The sequence below is a fragment of the Oxyura jamaicensis genome, chromosome Z (genome assembly GCF_011077185.1).
Source record: "Oxyura jamaicensis isolate SHBP4307 breed ruddy duck chromosome Z, BPBGC_Ojam_1.0, whole genome shotgun sequence".
NCBI classification, from domain to species: Eukaryota; Metazoa; Chordata; class Aves; order Anseriformes; family Anatidae; genus Oxyura; species Oxyura jamaicensis.
The window spans coordinates 64,131,550-64,151,393 of record NC_048926.1 but is presented as its reverse complement, the minus strand read 5'-3'; the positions used below and the strand labels follow the sequence as shown (position 1 = coordinate 64,151,393).

Below are 19,844 nucleotides of genomic sequence, written 5' to 3'. Positions count from 1 at the left end.
CTTCCTTCCTTCCTTCCTTCCTTCCTTCCTTCCTTCCTTCCTTCCTTCCTTCCTTCCTTCCTTCCTTCCTTCCTTCCTTCCTTCCTTCCTTCCTTCCTTCCTTCCTTCCTCCTTGCCTTGCCTTGCCTTGCCTTGCCTTGCCTTGCCTTGCCTTTCTTTATTTGCCTCTCTGTTTTTAAACCATCTCTTTCTTTTTAATCTTTTTTTATTATTATTATTTTTTATTATTTTTTTTCCCCTGGCCTCTGCCTAATGAGCCTAAATTGGCAACACCTTTTATTTTCATGCTCCGTGCCAGATATAAACAAGTCTGTAGAGAACGAGCTAGGTCTGTTGCCTCCCCATGTTCTGCTACCAGGTCTGCCTGGGAGAGCAGCACAGTAAGCAGGGTGGAAATACCAATACCAAGCAGAAGAATGACCTGTGCCCGGAGTACCACTGTTTTTTCCGTCATACACTGGAACTGTCAAAAAGGTGCAAAAGCACACTAAGAAGAGGCCGTGTTATATCAGCAGATGCTTCAGGAGCAAGCAATGCTCCTTTACAGGGCTGTCTGCATGGGAACGTTTCCAACTTCACATGCACGTTTTCTGCCTTGTCTTCCCCTTTTGCCCTGATGCTGGGTAACACTGGTTTGTGTTATGTGTAATTCTCCCCTACTCTAGGACAAATACAGGTTAGTGTCCAAACAAACTGTTGAGACTTTTCTTTAAAAAATAATTAAATCAAGTCTGCATAATCAGCAGTGCATTGGTCTCGTGACACTTTCTGGAATAAGGCCCCAGTCCTCCAACTGCTTTCACAGATGCTTGATTTCACACACGAGTAGTCCCATTGAGATCAATGGGACTACAACATGTGCGTAAGTGTTTGCTGGACTGGGGTCTAAGTGAGAGATGAAGACTTTCACCTAGCACAGACAGTTCAAAACAATGTTTATAATTTCATATGCTATAATCCTTTGAGAAACATTAAATCTAAATAGTTTTTAATATTAGTTGGCAAGTATTCTCTTCTATAAATTTTGCTAGATGATGCCTGCTAGATTAAAGAGAAGAAACATTAAGCAGATATTATGATATGTACACTCCATATCAGATATGGCTAATTGTACAAAATTGCTTTGAATAGTGTGAGCAGTTAAAGATCATTGGCTGTCAGGATACATATCTGTACATTTTCAGAGAGGTGTTGCATCTCAGAGAGTGCATTGCCAACAAACATTGGAGAACATTTTACTCTGATTTTAACCAGTGAGGCTTCCTGAAGTTTCCTCCTTGATCACTTATTTCAGATCTCTGTTATATTTACAGTTTATAGCCATTCAGAATGCTTCAGTGCATTCTGAAGAACATTAAGAACATTTGGAAATCTTTGTGTTAATTAAAAGTATAAAGAAATTGACATGATTTTACGTGCAATATAAAAATTTCAAAACCCAAACCATTGTTTATGTGAGGTGCTTCATTTTCTAAATGGCAACAAAATATTATCCAGATATTTAAAAATAAAAAATAAAAAATAAAGCACTTCAAAGTAAGTAACTAGTTATTGACATATTTATTACACATTCACATATAATTTATAGTAACTAGTTTTCATGATCTACAATAGTGGTAATGTTCTTATTTCATCATAAGCCAACAAGATTAGATGTTATCTGCATCACAGATACATATATTTTATATGTATTAATATATATATCTGTCCATAGAGAATCTGAAGGCATATTTTAAGTGTCTAAACAAATCAGTTGGTCTTATCAAGCAACAGAATATATATGAATTTACAATCAATGGCTTTCTGAAACAACATCTGTATGGATGAACAGGAAAACATTCCAAACGTTTCCACTTATAGTAAAATGAGATTGTTGACATGTATACTACTATTTTTCATACTGGTTTTATGTGTGTAGTTGGCTGCTACAGATTTAATAATATTTATTAGGCATCAAAGTTAGAGTTATCGCAATGTGACGAATAGTTATTTCTTTACATTGGCTAAGAACAATTTGATTGTTTATTGTACAGGTAATATAAAATACAGTACGTCATTTGCAAAGTATTCCAGTCTTTAAGATATGATCTTTGTAAAGGATGTGATTATATGATGTTATTATTATCTATCAATATCAGTGTTTCTTTTTAGTTACACTGGAGAATTTTCCATGCATTGCTGTTTGCTTCTGATTTTCATTATATCTCATATTTTTAAAACAGGCAGACTAAGAATTATTTTAACATATTTGCTAAAAGGCCTGGTTTGGTCACCAAACTAATGAATTAAAGGAGAAAGTTGTGATAGCTAAATGCATCTACACAGCTTTCTCAGCTTTCTCATTCAGTCTGTAACAGTGAGAAGATGCATATTCAGTAGGGCCCTCTTACTCTAAATCACATGCCCAGCTCCTAACATTCAAAATATTTAAAGTCTAAAAACATTTGTTATTTAGACTACTGTTATTATCAAACACAAGTCCAGTTGTTTGATTTTCAGCCTGAACTAGACTCCTTCGCTGTAATCTATTCAGGAAATTTTTCTATTTGTCTCCTCTTTTTCATTTCCTGTAACATCTTATGAACTTTTCAAATTTTTTGGATAACAAGATCCTTTGACAGTGTGTTGATTTTAAAGGGAGCTGGGCACCAATGTGCTACACAGAATCTAATCTAAACAACTAACTTATCAAGTCATGCATGTAATCCAGTTTGTTTTCAGTATGACATGATTGGAAATGCTAAAAAATAAATAATATATATGTCATAATAAACACTAGAGCCCATTGGCATTTTGCTCAACAATTACTGCCTTAGGCAAGCAATTACTGAATTTTGCTGGGCACTTACACGTGAGAATCTCAGAGCTTTTCAGAAAAGTGACTGATCATTATTTCTTTTGCTTTAAAAAATAAAAGATCTTCCTTGTCATTTGTAAGTAAGTCAGCTGTTAGATCTCTCTTCTACCAATAATATGACTGAATGTTGTCTCCCAATCTATCAGAGTATATATATATTCAACTTAACTTACAGAATACTCTATAGCATGGGTTGAACACAATGCTGCAGAGAAATTGAAAACAAACACACAAACAAACAAACCACCAGCACCACCAACTAAAAGAAACACCAGTTTTCTTCAAAGGAAATAAACAGGAGAACCAGCCCAAAAAGGACCATGTAGGTAAATAAATTCCATACCTTTTTGCTTATATCTTTCCTTTCCAAAAATCAAAGTGAACAAAAGGACAGGGAAACATGGTCTGAGTGACTGAACCATTGTAGACCCTAGGGAGGATATTGGACTCCAAGGTTTAGGGTGCATCATAAAAATTGGCCTTGAGTTGGTGGGTCTTGCTGGCTCTAAAAAGAGGATGCATGGAGGGCTGCCCATCTCCTACAGAGTGGCAGTGACATACCACTGTTTAACAAAGACTACACTTTTTGGCATTGTTTTAACCTCTTTTTGGTATGCAGTTATCTGTAGTGGATGTTGTAGTGCTGTTATATCAAAAGCATGGGTTCACAGTAGTGACATTTGCACAATGTAGAGATTATCCAGTTTTGATGTCCAAGCTAGCAAAGAAAAGCATTCACTGTTGCTTTGGTTTGTAGGTTCATACCTTGTTATAGAAAGAATATAGCTTGGATGGGTGCTCCCATATCTGACATGTCAGACTGTTTAATCATAACCTTCTTCTGCATATTTCCAGTGGTTTATCCATGCTTTTTAACAGAGTGGCTGATGATTTAAGAAACATATGTACTCACCACAAGCACTCCTTGCTGTCCTGACTCTTTCCACTGAAGTCAAAGGTAGACCTTCTTGTGGGAGAAGGCAGCTAATGCTGAGTGATTTGAAAATCCTGTGACCTTATGCATGTTATGTCAATAAGAATAGCAATGAACAGCAAAAAGAAAGATCCTCTACTAATGGTAAGAATTAATTCTTGCATGTTTTGTGGTTTTCTTCACATTTCTTTTGATGTCTTGCAACATGAAAAACTGTACTAATAGCTAGTTTTAGAATACAAATGTACATACAAAGAAAAATTCCACTTCAGGACCCGTCTTTTCTCTCTCTGCCTGCAAGGAAAATGAGAGGTCAATTAAGCTGTATGCTAATATCTTTTTTATTTGACTAAATGGAAAAATAAAACGCAGGCAGAATTTCAAAAGACACAATCCTTCACCAGGCCATGGAAAGAGAACAAAGGAAAGCAACAGATACAGAGGAAAGAACTCAAATGAACTGACCATGTTTCCTCTCCCTGTTTCTTCTGTGAAAATGTTTTTAAGTGCTTTACAGCTTGGCTTTCTCTGTGGCTGTGCTATTGAATTCCGGCCCCTTTATTCTCAAATTCTGTGGTGTCTATACCAGCAAATGGTACAATGGTCTTTAGCATTGGGATTTTATTTGTCCAATCTGTCCAGCTGAGGTAAGAAGCAATACTGCCTCAGCATTGAACTGAGAGTTCTCAGAAGGTTCTTTAATGATCTGCTTTATCTCTTATACAACTTAAATCTTACATGGTCCTACCTAGACTTAGTATGTTGCCAGTGTGACAGATGTTCCAGCAAGTGCTATTTATTTTCTTAGTAATAGCTGTTGATAGATTTTAGAGCATCACTTATGTGAGATGCTATATGCTTTAGAAATTATATTATTAATGTCATTATGTATTGCTATCATCTTCAGCGTTATGTTTCAGCATCTACAGCTTCCAAGTTATTATCAGTAATCAATCCAATAAGTAATAAATCCAGTCCTTCGTAAGAAGAACTTTGAAGTCCTTCCCTTGGATTTGTATGTTCATGCTGTTAGAAGAGCAACCCGACCAGTGTCAGTACATTGGAATCTTAACTGCTTTTTCCCCATGTTATCCAGTTGGCATGTATATGTAGGTCAATAGGAATTTCAGCCTGTTAGAAATATCATGATATACTCCATGCACTTCTGTATCTATAGCTTGAATATTGAATAAACTGGTGTTGGTATGGAATGGAATAGGTATACATATATATGTATGTATATATGTATGTATGTGTATGTATGTATGTGTATGTATGTACATATGTATGTACATATATATATGTATATGTATGTATATAAATATATAAAAGAATTTTCTTGTGCTGGATTCACTTAGGATTTACTTTCTTGGAAAATGATGTCGGTTTTGCTGTATTCTGAAGTCAAAAAATTAAAACTGTGGAATAATAATATATTTCACATTCTGAGTCTCTTGATAAGTACCATATCTGTACCCAAATAATAAGTAGGCAAAAGCCTACTAAAAAGTTAATTACTTAGATGTGAATTATTAAGGAGGAACACAAGGAATGTCAAACAAGAAGGTGGGTGCAGTTCTCTTATCAAAGTCTGGTCTCCATCAGTAGACTAGTGCACTACTCAAAACCAGAACAGACCATAAACTAGATATCTTAATTAACACTGAAAAATTTAAAGCAAAAGCAAAAACAAAACAAATAAACAAACAAGAACCCTTAAAACTAGGCAAAAGTGAAAAAAAAAAAAAAAACTATTTGTGGTCAGATGAGGGAACAGATCCTGTAAGTAGCTTAGGTAACATTTCTAGGAGTAGTCAAAGCAGAAAAATGCAGCAACTAATTTTGTTTCCACTGTTCAGATTAATGAATATTGTGAGATACATTCTCACAATATGCATTCTCCATAGGGAGTTGAGGAAACAATATTTTATTTTGACATGATGCTCCTGCAATATATTAAAGTTATGGCAAAGTGGATGGAAGTTGTGATCTAATGAGGAAGTCAAAATATTGCAGTAAATTCAGAATTCTGAACTCAGAATCCTGACTCAGGATTCTGAAGTTTTTTGTTGTTGTTGTTGTTGTTTTGTTTTTGTTTTAATAGCAACTGTAAGTGTTTACATATATATGGATGTGTAATGCAGATACAGGTGAGTATGTGCATACACATAGTTTGCTATAATGTCCAAGTTCACACACTGGGCTACAGGTTTACCTTTTCTCTGTTATACCAAGCCATATTTCACTCCACTCCTTCATGATGGTTTCTTCAGGCAAATAGATTGTGTTTGCCAGATTTAGACATCTAAATCTAAAATGACTAAGAACTGGTGCACAATGGTAATATGAATAATAATAACCATAATAGTTAAGTATTTCCAGATCTGAAGCAGGCTTATGCAATCTGACAAACAGATACAATGTAGAGTTGCTATTTTCCTTTCAATGTTAGGGTGTCTACCTCATTACAGGTGGGTTTTCATTTCTGTAACAATGGTGATAAGAATGCTGTGGGGTGAATTCTGGCACTGCCGCTTTACTTGCAAGGTCAGCAATATTTCCCTGGGAAAGGACAGAGCATAGTGTCACTGATGCAAGAGAACTTGCAAGAATAAAGCTTTTAGAAACACCTAGTCCTGCAAGATATTTAGATGAAGAGGTTCTTGGCAACTTTTGTAGCATCTTTTGTCTCTTACTTCCACTGCAGTTGATTGAAAGTGATAGAAAGGGTGATAATGCCTCCCAGTCGTGGAAAGCAGAGTTATGGAATGTTTACTTCTTTGTTATTCCAGTCTTCTCCAGCAGAAATCACTGTTCTGCAAGGGGTAATGCAGAGAGTGACAAAAAACAGATCCATAGGGACAAAAAAGAGGATAGAGCAAAATGATCAAGAACATGCGCTAGACCCATAAACACTCTGTAGAGTGGTTCTACCTTCCTTGGCGCTCCAGGTCAAGGCCTTAGAGAGAGCTCCAGTTCTGCATGTTCATGACAGACTTTAATTTTTCATGTCAGGTCATGACTGTATATATACACAAAGTTGTGATAAGTCCACATGTGTACAGATACGGCTGTCAGTACTGACTGTGGCTGTCTTTGTCTTCTTGTTTCACAGAATTTGTAGATTAGATGCTATCAACTCTTGATTGATGGGAATTGTTTTTGCCTCATGTTAAGGAGTTTATTGTTACATTAGTAAACACCACATAAATGAATAGATAATAAACATTGTGCAGAAACTGTTTGTATAGATATTGCCAAAATGATGGCAGCCAAACACTGTTAGTCATTATTTTTTCCTTCTTTTCCTTCTTGTAGGCTGATTTCCTGTATAACTTTTCAATTTCCATCACAGTGTTTTATTGCTTGGCATATTCTGTTCATATATTCAGTGTGCATTAGCATGTTTACATGAGAACAGGTTCCTGCTGGTAATCAACAAGCTACCACATCTAAAAAATAAACCAAACCACCGGTGTTGGCGTATTTGTTCACCTCTGAGGGTTCCTTCTGTTTTGCCTGATTTTATGCCACTCCACAGCATCTTGCTTCTCCAGCCCAGGAATTTCTGGCATCTTATCACAGGCACTTGGGATCAAATGATAAAGATCTCTGTAGACACTTGATTTCCCGGTGTCTCATGCCCTAGAGATGAATATACTGCTCCCAAGTACTTCCAATCTCTCTTGGTCAAGAGCAAAAGCAAGGCTGGCTCCTGAATTTGAAACTGCTGTGTGGGGAATTAAAGAACTGCATTCTGCTTCCCATGTATGTCTTTGTATGCATTGTAGGAAACACACTTTTAGTAATTCAGAAATATTGAACATATTCACATAATTTCTGATATGATTCTCTTAATACCAAAATAGAAATGCAGGCTTGTTAATTTGCTTTCTCTACAAATGTTCAATTAAATATAATAAATGTTTCCCCTTTAATTTGCAGAATTACTACTTTCAAGAAAACAGATTGAGTTAAACTCATGCAATTTCAAAAGGGATTCTTTTTTTTTGGTGTAGGATTTTTATCTAGGAGTAAAAGAGGAGCAAAAGATCTGAAGATTAGGTTTGCTTTGGATAACCACCTAATTGTTCAGATGCAACTCTGAAATTTAATGAAGTAAGTGTGTAACAGGTAAAAAGCTTATGAGACCACATGATTTTACTAGGAGTAGCACTTCCTAGACATCATTTTTAATGAAGTCAGAAGGACAGGTGTACACAAAATATGTATCTTTACACTTCTAATACTCCAGAGCAACTATATTCTTTGACTTCAGAGGGAGCAACCAGTGCAGAATAGAGACATAGCACTGCCTTTTAAAGAAATTACCCTAACTGACTCTCATGTCCTTAGCAGAAATGTCATATTTAGGAAAACTATGATTCCCTTAGGACTGATTTCTCATTTACTACTTCAAAAAATTATGAGTCTCAAGGGAGCTTCTAAAGGCATCTTCAAATCTTTTTCCTTCCAGTCTCATTTGTTTTTTTCTTATGAATCCTACAGCTCTCTAATGTGCCATATGAGATTGCTGAAGTACATGTTCTTGCTGCAACTGAGATGTGAAGGAAGGGATACTTGTTTAGGGATCACTACTGCCCCTTGCTCAGATGTTCCAGCGATTTCAATGCAGGCTGTACATCCAGATTTTCTTGTTTATCTGGCAGTTCATTATTTAAGGCCAGCCTGTCAAAGTAGGTTAAATATTCTTTGGGAAACATGGTCACATCTTTGAGACACCACAAACATGTTTAATACAAAAAGATTGGCTTGATAAAAGGAACATGATAAACTTGCGTCCCCCAAAATATTTTTCTGCTGTTCTGCTGTAGATTTCTAAGAGCATCAGTATGCAATGACAAATCTCATGGCAATAAATTCCTGGAAAAGGCACAGAGACACACCAGCACAGCAGTGAAAAAGATTGCCGATGATTTGTTCGAACTACTTGACCTTGTGACCTCTTCCCCAGATATATGACCAAGATGGGACACTGCAGCACTTTATTGATGGTGGAGAACCCAGTAAGTCAAGCTGGATGAGGTACATCCGATGTGCAAGGCACTGCGGGGAACAGAACTTAACAGTGGTTCAGTACAGGTAAAGTATGTTTCATTTACTCTATTCAGCAAAAAAAAGATGTTTTTTACTGAAAAATCAGGCTGTAACTGTCACCAGTGCTGTTACCTTTGGTTGCAAAGACAGTGGTAGGGCTTTTGTGAATGTGCCCATCTGGGGCAATAGAAAAGCTACAGAGTGTAGTGAGGAGAGGTTTAACTTTGCTTGCCAGGAGTTGAGGCCATTGCAGCAAGCACATCAAGCTGGGCCCTCCTGGGTGCCACTTGTGTGCCAATCATACTGCACGAAGCACTCTGCTCGTTTTCAAATGGTCTGATCAGACGCACGTCTATAAAGCAGTCTTCTGCATCTCCTAAAGGTGTGTGCACTAGGGAAAGGGGTAAAGGAAAGAGCCCCACTTGAAATCAGGTTTTCTGAGAGAGCTAGCAATGAACCACGTGTGCACCTATGGCTTATCTGCGGAGTGCACCTGCTAGCCACGATTGTTAGTGCTTGTGCCTCTCAGGTCACTGGATAGAGAAGGTCAAAATGTGAAGAAAATTTAAAGAAATTATGGTGCATTTTACTTTATAGTTGCAAACAGATCCAGAAAACCTAGACAACACATTATATAAATACATGATCTCAGCTATAAACAAACCTTTTGTCTCAGAATCAGAAGCAACTGCTTGGCCTTATTAAACATGATAGGAAGTACATCAAAGAGTGGCCTGTGTTTGCCAGCCACAGTGAGCAATCCTGGTTTTGGCTAGTTGTTTTAGAGAATGGAGTTTCTTTTTCTTTTTTTTTTTTTTTTAGAAGAAATCTTAAACTTATTTTAAGTATCTTTAAAATTAAAAATAAAACATACAAAAGCAAGCTAAAATGAAATACATATAAAGTTTAATTTTCCCATAGGGTTCCAATTTAACAATGGTAAAATTGTTCAATTGCATTTTCAGCTTTTTTATTCTCTGGCCAGTTGACTAAATAATGCCACACTTAAAAAAATAACAATCCTATTTATACATTACAAATCTTTTATTGTACCCTTAAATATCTGATATTTATAGGTAAAATTCTGTTGATTTTAAATAAATGCAGTGGATAATGAATAAGGATTGCTGTGATGAAAGAGTATTTTTGTAGGTATCTTGTGAACTATTTCTCGGTGTGGCAGGGTGTGTGTGTGCATATATACATAAATATATAAAAATGCGTACATATATAGAGATGACAAACGTAAATGGAACATGAACATGAGAAAGTCATTACACATCTGTCAATATTAAGTGGATTTTACAACTTTCCTTTCAAGATGGAGTTTTTTACTTAGAGTTCCCTCTGTTGATCTGTTTTTGATTACTTCAGATCTTTATAAAATGAACTACAAAAACACAATTTAAAAAACTGGCATCCATCACCAGTGACTGCATCCAAGTGTAAGAAAATAGAAAAGTTGGACACTGAAAAACCGGCCTAATTTTTATTGTACATGGACGTCCTCCTCACAGAAAGTCAGCTGGTTTAAATTCATTCTGTTATGATTTGTAATATCTAAATGGAATTTTCTTCAAAGTGCTCTTGATTGATTGACCCTTAGCTGAACGTTTTGTTTTTATTTTGAGGCTGACAATAATGTTTGTTGGCATGTGTTCTGCTTCAACTGCCTTGGGACGCCATGAAGCTATCTTTATGAGTCATCCAACCACAATACTAAATACATGTCAGCAAAGGAAATATTATCCGAAAAGGGAAAAATCCCTTTGATGTACTTCAACATGCAGAGATTTCTGCGAGTTTTGGAAGCTCTGCACGCTTGTAAGGAACGGTGTACGCTTACACTTTTTTTTTCCGGCCTACTCCAAGCCTCACAGACCACCCATTGCTCAAAAACAGTTCTGCTCTTTCAGCGGCGAAGTGTGTCATTTGGTTTTAGCACATTCATTTGCTGGGCTGCTGTGTTTATGTTAAGGGAAGCCAAACTGAGAGATGAAATGTTACAAGGGTGAAGTACAAAGTAGACTCAATTTTTCTCAAGTTAGGAGATACTGGTAATTTATAGCATGGCTCTGATTTTCATTTTTATGTAACAGTGGAAAGAATTAATGAAATGTGCAGTGCTGGGAAGAAAGAGAGAGAAGAAGAGAAGAGGAGGAGGGAAGGAGAGGGAGAGACACAAAGGGGAGAGTTTTTGTCAGATATTCATAGAACACTAGGAAAACCATTCTGCTTAGCTAGCAGTGCCCTCCTGAGACAGGGTGGCAGTAAGCGAGGAAAATAACAAGATAAATGAAATTTTTGCAGCTGCTAGTAAAATATTGAGAATCTGCACTTTTTTATTGATCTTTATGATCCTGTTGCCAAGAGCCACTTTGCGGTGACAAAATATGTTGACAAGTGCATATCTCACTGCCATGAAAAATGTGGTAAAGGATTCTCCTTATGTCTGCAGTGTTATACAAGGAACAAATTGCATTGCTACAGCCAATTCTTTATAGAAAGTCTAAATTTAAGGCCTACAAACCCTAAACACTTTTATCTTGAACTTCAGGCTAACGTTTGTAGCCATTCTTCACTGAGAAAACAGGTTGAGGCCTAACATTATCTTATTTATTTATTTATTTATTTGGTCTATAGATGTTTTTCTGCCTTACATAAGCTGTTATAAAAAATGGTCATTTCTTGGTACTTTGACTGTACCGTTTTGGTAGGTAATCCTTCAGATGGAGTAGACTGTTCTTGTTTATATTGAATTTCTATCCATCTCACATAAGGGTATTTTACTGTTCCCTGTGAAGCCTAAGGGAAAAGGCACTACAAACTGATAAAATTTTTATTTTATCTTGTGCCTGAATCTAATCTTACACAGTTTTTGTCCCTATGTAAAACTGATAATGGTAGAAGTATCACTCTGAAGCTATTTACACCACTGCAAGATCAGGATAAAGCTGTAGTTTTTATACTACAGACTTTAGGATTTTTTGATCTAGGATTATCCACAGTCTTCCCACAGAATTATGTGATAACGTTTAAGGTAACAATAATTTATACTTACTGAAGGATCATCAATGTTATCCCCATGTTTCATACAGGGGAAGAATTCTGCGGTTGTATGTTCAGATTGACTCCATTTTTGCATTTTCCTAAGCCAAAATCTATTTTACTCAATAATCCAAGATCTCTCTTCTTGGCATACTGCTGTAATGAAAGGATACATCATACTATGAAAAACCTCTGGCTAAAAGCACTCATTCAAATTAAAAGAAGTGTCATTTATTTACTCCTAAAATTTATTAACTTCAGCTTAGACAGTAAATGCAAATCTGTTTCAATGGCTTAACTCACTGAACTGTGTACATTGTACAAAACTAACAAGGTTTTGCATTTCTTAAATCATTTTCAAAGGGACATTGTTAGAAAGTAACAGTCTTTTCACAAAATCCTAACATTAGTGTAATGTTTGTGTTTAAAACACACTAGTTACAAATTAGTTAAAAGTAATTTGTTAACTGCACTACAGAAACCTATCAAAGTCCTTCATGGAGGATAAATTCAGTTTTAAAATATTCAGTAAGATATTAATTTATTTATGTGCAGAAATGGTTCCAAAACCATGGATTTCTACTGTAATACAGTGTATGATAAGAGAAGTGCTCTATTCCTAAATTTGTAATTTTTTCTTTTTCTCTTGATTAGGTCAAATATATTCTACCGGGCTTGTATAGATATACCACGGGGTACAGAGCTATTGGTGTGGTACAATGACAGCTACACATCTTTCTTTGGAATCCCTCTCCAGTGCATCGCACAAGATGAAAATTGTAAGTTCCTTCTGTATTTCTTCCAGCACAAGCCAGAATTCCTATTTCATATCTAATCAGTTATATTCCTAGGGTATTTTAAGACATATTAAATGAAAGTGGCTATATATTTAAGGTAAGCTTGATGTATACAAAATAAAACCCTGAAGCTGATACACTTAAGCTACCAACATCATGATATGATTACCTAAATAATGAGGTGTCTGAAAGTGTGCAGGTCCATGCAGATTTCCCATTACGGCAGCCCCATTTAACTTAGTAGTGTGTGGAATCACTATTCCTTATAAGTGATTCACTACTACTAGTATATTCTTAACTGATTTAAGGATAGCTTGGCTTCTTAACTGGTTCTTAAATGATTTAAGAAGAGCTGATTTAATTCTAAACTGATTTAAGAAGAGCTCGAGTCTCTCCATTAGTTACAAGACCAATCACAAGAGACTGTGTAGACAAAAGAGTAATGTATTGTAGGTCCATCAGGTCTCTGTTAGCGATTGTTCATTCTGTTACCTGAGTACCTTGAGAAATGTTTTGTCTGTGTGATTGTAGAGATGAATTTCTTGGGGTTAAAAGGTAAAAGTGAGCTCCTCTCAGTACAAGATGAGTGTTTGTGAAATGACAATGAACTTCCATTCCAACACGGCCATCCCCATTTCCATTCATACCCCTTCTCAATATTTTATTTTGCTAGGAATCATCACAAAATTAAGCATGGAACTTATAACACAGACCCAGTGCAATCAAGTGCAGGATACCTTTGTCTATAATGGGATTAGGTGATCCAAGCACACCTTTCAGTTTCACTGGTTGCATGTGGAACTCAATTAGAGATTGCATCAAAGACCTTTTTTTCTGTTTTGACAGCTGTATATGTCTACATGGTGGAAGAAACCAATAATGGATGCTTGACTGACTTTGGTCTAAAGTGACCCTGTGGTTGCTCACGTATAATCAATTATATATAGGATACATTTTTTTCCATTAAGTATTTGGATACTTAAACAGCTATTGTAAGATGAACTCATGTCTTGTAGCAACTTAAGTAGTGAACCATGGGGCAATAAAACAGTAAGATAGCAGGGATTAAACGGTCAAAAATAAACATTCTTTTTCATCTTGAGTTTTCAAATCTGTTGGGCTTGAGAAGAGTTTAAAAGAAATTAAATTACTGGCAGTAATGTTTGCTGATTAAACTCATGCTCTGCAGTGTACAACATAGAAATATTATTTTTTCTTTCATGAGCTGAAGCTTTAAAAAACCTTTATTTGAAAAGCACAGCATTATGGTTAAAATTTATAAATATTGTGACTTGTTATTTTTCTGTGGGGAAAGTTTGAGTTTCTTCTGCAGAGAAAATGACATGAGTAGATGAAATTCATCTCTGAGCGTGCAGCCAGTTGCAGGCTGCTATAAGACTTAAGTACTACTTAAACCCATGAGAATATCTACTGCACAGAGGTATTTTGACCCTGTGCAAAATTTGATCTTATTGCTTTCATGGACTTCTATGAATAAAATTAAAAGGAAAAAAAATAAGGGGAAGAAGGAAAAAAAAAAAAAAAGTGATCTTTTTCTTGTGTGAGGTTGTTGTTGGAAAATGATAGTGATCATCCCTTGTACTGAACATGTTTAGAGACATGAAAGATCTCCAGATTATATGTCTGGAAACTTGTAACAGACAGACCCAAGGATGTAACTCTACTTAGAAATTAGGTCCTCAGATACTCCAGAGAAAAATACAGTAGAAGGCACCTCAACTTGAGTATACAAAATAGCATATAATATTAGGAACATTGTGATTGATAAAATAAAGTAAAACATAACTTTTTGAAGTAATTGGTATAATATAATGTATTACCATAATGTTAGTTTTTATTACTTTTTTAGTGTATATTAAATGTTAGATTATTACAGTTCATAAATAAAATCTAATTCTCATATTTGCTCTTAGAAATCGATTATAATGACTTACCTAAGCAAAGGTGCAGTTTCCAATCACCTGTTTAAGTAGGTAATTTTTATACACATATACAGGTATAAACACTTTGTGACAGTAACTAAATGTGAACATGTGGAGACATAGACACATGCATACATTTAATTTAAAAGTCTCCATTAAAATGTTATGTCATGAGGTCGAGCATGACAAAATTAGAAAACATGAGAATGCATGGGGTGCAGGTGGCCTAAGTTATGCTTTTTTTTTTTTTTTTTTTTTTTTTTTTGCATTGTGGTTCGATCTCCCATTATCTGACTCAATTTTTTCCATATGACACTTGCTTCATTCACTGCATGATCTAGATGGTAGTGAAGGAATGAGGCAGCTGTTCAACTTTCTTCTGTATGTTTGAACTCCTGCCTTCCTTATCATGTGATATCCAAATTTAATACTGAACTGCTTCTTTGTGAGAACAGCTTATTGCAACTGTTGCTGAAATAAGTGCCTCATAAGCTGTAGATTGTTTCTATTTTGTAGGTGGGAAATCAATGCACAAAGACATCTCTGCCTTTGCATTGTCTCATGGTAATCTGTCTGCTATTAGCATTAATCATACAGGTCATGGTGAAGTAACTGGCTTTATATTGTATTGGTTGTGTGACTATTTGTGAGATGTAGTAATAGTCTTAGTGTCTGTGTTTTGAAAGGACAAGGAAACTTGCTGCAGGAGATATGTAAACCCTGTTGTATCTCAAGAAGTGTCTGAACAGAGATTTTTTTCTTCATGCTTTCAAAATTCATGCTTGTCTGTGATATAGCAATTGCACATGCTGACTGCAGCATGCAGAGTCAGGGTATCACAAGCACAGCAATGTTTTCTTTCACATGACAATCTCATTGTATAATAAATGTATATCACAGTCAGGTTTCTCTGAGTCCTGTTAGCCTCAGATACCTCTTTGTATGAATTTTCATTCTAGTCTCACAGAATCAGCATCATCCATTCTGATCACTGTCTTGTTCAAGCCCTTTACAAAAAAAATGTTCAAACAAAAGTGTATAGTTCTAGTGTGAATAAAATGGAGGATGGGTTGTTTTTTTGTTTGACTTTTTTTTTTGGGGGGGGGTTGGTTGGGTGGTTTTTTTTTGGTGTCTCCCAAGATTGTATTAGTTCTAAAAAGGCATAAAAAGGATCTTATTTACTTTTCTTGTTTTCTCCCAGTGAATGTCCCTTCGACTGTAATGGAGGCCATGTCCAGACAAGACACCCTACAGCCATTTAATAAAAGTAGCAAACTATCCCCTGCCACTCCACAGCGATCCGTAGTATTTCCACAGACTCCGTGTAGCAGAAATTTTTCTCTCCTGGATAAGTCTGGGTCCATCGAGTCAGGATTTAACCAGATCAGTGTCAAAAACCAACGAGTTCTTGCAAGCCCAACTTCAACAAGCCAACTAAATTCTGAGTTCAGTGACTGGCATCTTTGGAAATGTGGGCAATGCTTTAAGACTTTCACCCAGCGGATCCTCTTACAGATGCATGTGTGTACGCAGAACCCTGACAGGTAAAACCCAGGCTCTCTTTATTTCTGTATATACTGATAGCCAGATCCACTGCTTTATTCTTTTATCAAGCTGTTATCATTTCCAAAACCAAACTATTATTAGGAGGAGCCTGTACAACATAATTCATCTGCTGCTCTGTGAAGTAAGCTGATAAAAAACATTGCTTGACTTCACTATTTGTAAAAACATTTGGTGCCTAAACGTATAGATAAAAGGAAATAGCTAAGGATATAATCTTGTTTTCAGAATGGTTTGGTACATCTGTTGGAAGCAACAAAATAGAAGGAAAATTTATGAATATCATAGAAGGAAAAATGAGGTCAAGATAATTAAAAGTCTCTCTGTCTTCCAAAGATAATCTAACTTGCTGCTCAGTGGCTGTCACAGTCATTTCAGGGTTCACCTATAGTGTGCAATGTGTATGAACTTAATTAAGTACTAAGAGGTAATGAATTGGAATTTTTTGCTTAGTACTATTTTTCTTCAGAGCATGCAAACCCATAAATCGTGCAAAGCTGTCAAAAGGAAATACCTACTCCACTAGTGATGTGGAGGAAAACAGATGCCACTTATTCAATAAACTAATATCCACACAGAAGAAAAATGTTGACTAGATACCTCAGAGTCAAAGTTGGTTTGAAAGTTTGTCAATACAGAATTTTATGGCTGTGAACTGAGGATGAAATTTAGCTGAACAAGTGAATTAAAATTTCAGGTACTCTGACCGGTGGCACAGTAAATATAATGGAACCATTATTTATGAATCAAAGCTGGTTTATTTGACAATTTTGATAGCTGGCAGGACAAAAGACAAAAATCAAATTAATTCAATAAAAAAAGCTGTCCATGTTTTGTCTCTTCTTCAGCTGTGAAAAGGTTTGAGCAGAACAGCTGAATCCCTGGCAACTTGTTCTCAAAACAGCGTTCAATTTTGAATTTCATTTAAACAAAGCACTATAAAAACAGTCACTTGTTAGTCTGTGTGTCTATGCATGTCTATGTCTTTTTGTGTACGTGATTATCTATGTGTACACATATGCTTGTGTGATTCTGAGAGTAAAGATACACTACAGCATAAATCCAGTTTTCCAGGACGATACTTCAAGCATGCTAGGGATAAACTCGATTCCATTCAAATCTTCATAGAATTTGAAGTTTATAATATTGCAAATGAAAAAGAAAAAAAAAATCAACATTTTCTTCTTTCAATGTTTTGTGAATTTCATGCTAAAGAAGCTGTAAGACACAATGGCCAATTCAAGTGCCACAATGTAGAACACAATGTAGAATAGTAGAATATATGTCCTGAAAGGTCCACTCTCCAAAGTTTAGTAGATTTTTTGTTTTCAGTATTAAAGAATCCTAAGCAGATGCATAGAAGAGCATAAAATGCTGCATCAGGGGGTCTAGAAGATGTATGCTGCAAAGATCCTCCACATGGTTTCTCAGTGATTCATCCAGCTAGGTCGTAAAGACTAGATTTCATCCTTTCCTTCACTTGAACTTGTATCTCCCTTTATAAAGAACGAGGCTGCAGATAATAATTAATACAGGAAGAGTCTCTCCTAATGGAGCTGTTCTGCACTCTAAGGTGTATTTAAATACTAATTTGCCAGAGAGAACAACAGAAGATAAGTCAATCTTAGTATTAGGGCTGTCATCTTGGAAGTTTGCTTTTTTATTCTATTTTCTTCTAAGTATCCTGTGTCTAATGTTCACTGAAACACAGGCTGGAATTCACAAGTCTTCTGCTTTGGAGGTGAACACCATCATTAGTAGGTTTCTGATTCATGGCATCTTCCCATTTTGCCTCTGCAAAATTTGTCCATGCAATACAGGACAGATTCACCATGAAAGTGTAGAGCATTTTTTTCTCAGAATACCCTACAATATAGTAATCAAATTATCTAGATCAGAGAACAGGACATCTCTCCTGTATGAGGGTGATTAGAGAAAGGACTCTAAAAATTTGGTGAGGACTGGGACAGAAGAATGGTTAATCAGTGAGTAAAGACTAAGTGTTGACCCAGAAACTTTCAGGAAGATTTGAAATGTAATAGCTAATGCCTCTTTCTAAATCCTCATGCTAGCTAAGTTAGCTGATTTCATCTTTGGTTGTTGGTTTTTGTGAATCCAATTCTTATGAAACTTTTTCTGTTGTGTTACGTAGAGAGACTCTAATGTCAAGAAGATGCAAGACGCTGAGGAACAACGTGTTCTATACATACAGTTACTGTGATGCTCTGTTTTATGACAGCCATGTTCCCACTTTACTGAAGAATGGCTTACATCCCTATCTTCTCATTAAATAAATTATGCAGACTGCTTGAGGCCACTTTTGTAATGCGTTCTTTGTGAGGCATGCCATCAACAAAACTGTTGTAAAAACATTTCCCAATAGATCCTTTGAAGTGGGGCTTCAGTCACATGAATCTGCTCAGGCTCATTGCAATTCATTTAGTGTACCAAAGTAATTGTTAGTGCAGACCATAACTGTTCTAGCATTTGGTTTCTCATTTTTCCACTTTGAAATCATCACAGGTTGAACTTACATCATGGCCAGGTTTTGGTCTTTTAGCAGGTACCAATAGATAGGCTATTTAGAGGCTGGAAATAAGTTGTCTTTGGTTTCTTGAACATACTATATTTCTCCACATGAAATGTTTTAAAAGTGTACAAACTTTCCTGAAGCCAAGAAAACAGGGTATGATTTGTGAAAGAATACTTACCTGCCAGCCTGAAGTACTGGATACAACTCTCTGGTTTGTATTTTCTTGCCGATATCTGCAGCACCACTCCAGCTGATAAACAGCTCTCCATTTATTGTCAGCAATTTGTGAGCAAACCAGCCACTATATCTTTGATGTGACTGAAGCAGCAAGGGCTGTCTACTCTAGGAAATGACTTCAGACTATCTCTTCTGGCTTTGTATTTGTTTTTCAACAATGCTGATTACCTACAACATGAGATACAGGGAAAACATCTTTAAACCTATATTGGAGTCCAAATCATGGACAATTATTTTAGAAAAGCAGCTTAGCTGGGACTTGAGAAACAAAAATAAAATAATAATAACAACAACAACAACAACAAATAAAAAATAAAAAACACCTTTAAAGATATTCAGGCTCAGAAAACATCTGAATGAGAGCAGAAAGGTGGACAGACATAAAAAAATAATAATATATATTTATTTCCATTAGGTAGAGGGAAATAAATGTTCCTATTTAACACGTAGATGATTTTATAAATGAATTTTTTAAAAACAATATGAGTACAAAATAGGAAGAATTTTCAAGACCAGATCTTTGCTGTTTCAGATGAAGATTAGGATTGCAGTTTAAATTGAAATTAGCTTTATTTAATGGTTTACTTATTATTTACTTCTCCCCATCCACAGAGATAGTTTTTAGCTTGTTAAAATTTGTAAGGTTCCTCTTGGAAGCTAATAGTAAATGAGGTTATTGAGAATGTGAGAGATGAAGACTTAAATCCATCAAGATCTGAATTCTAGGAATTGCTGAGTGTTTCAGTTTTTTTTTTTTTAAAAAAAAAAAAAAACCTTGACCAGACAGAAGCATTCTGAGTAACTCTTCTTCAAGCAGGAATCAGAAATCCATCTTCTTCTTTTTCTTTTCTTTTCTTTTCTTTTCTTTTCTTTT

The 19,844-nt window shown here is 35.7% G+C and overlaps 1 protein-coding gene across 2 annotated transcripts in view; it reads left to right on the top strand.

Moving 5' to 3' along the window:
• The window catches only part of PRDM6 (PR/SET domain 6), a 77,643-nt gene that overhangs the window by 42,198 nt on the left and 15,601 nt on the right, over positions 1-19,844 (top strand). For both annotated transcript variants that reach the window (XM_035310758.1, XM_035310759.1), the window contains 3 exons: positions 8,767-8,894; positions 12,552-12,676; positions 15,839-16,181. In XM_035310758.1, the coding sequence (XP_035166649.1) occupies positions 8,767-8,894; positions 12,552-12,676; positions 15,839-16,181 (596 nt within the window). The remainder of the gene's footprint in view (positions 1-8,766; positions 8,895-12,551; positions 12,677-15,838; positions 16,182-19,844) is intronic.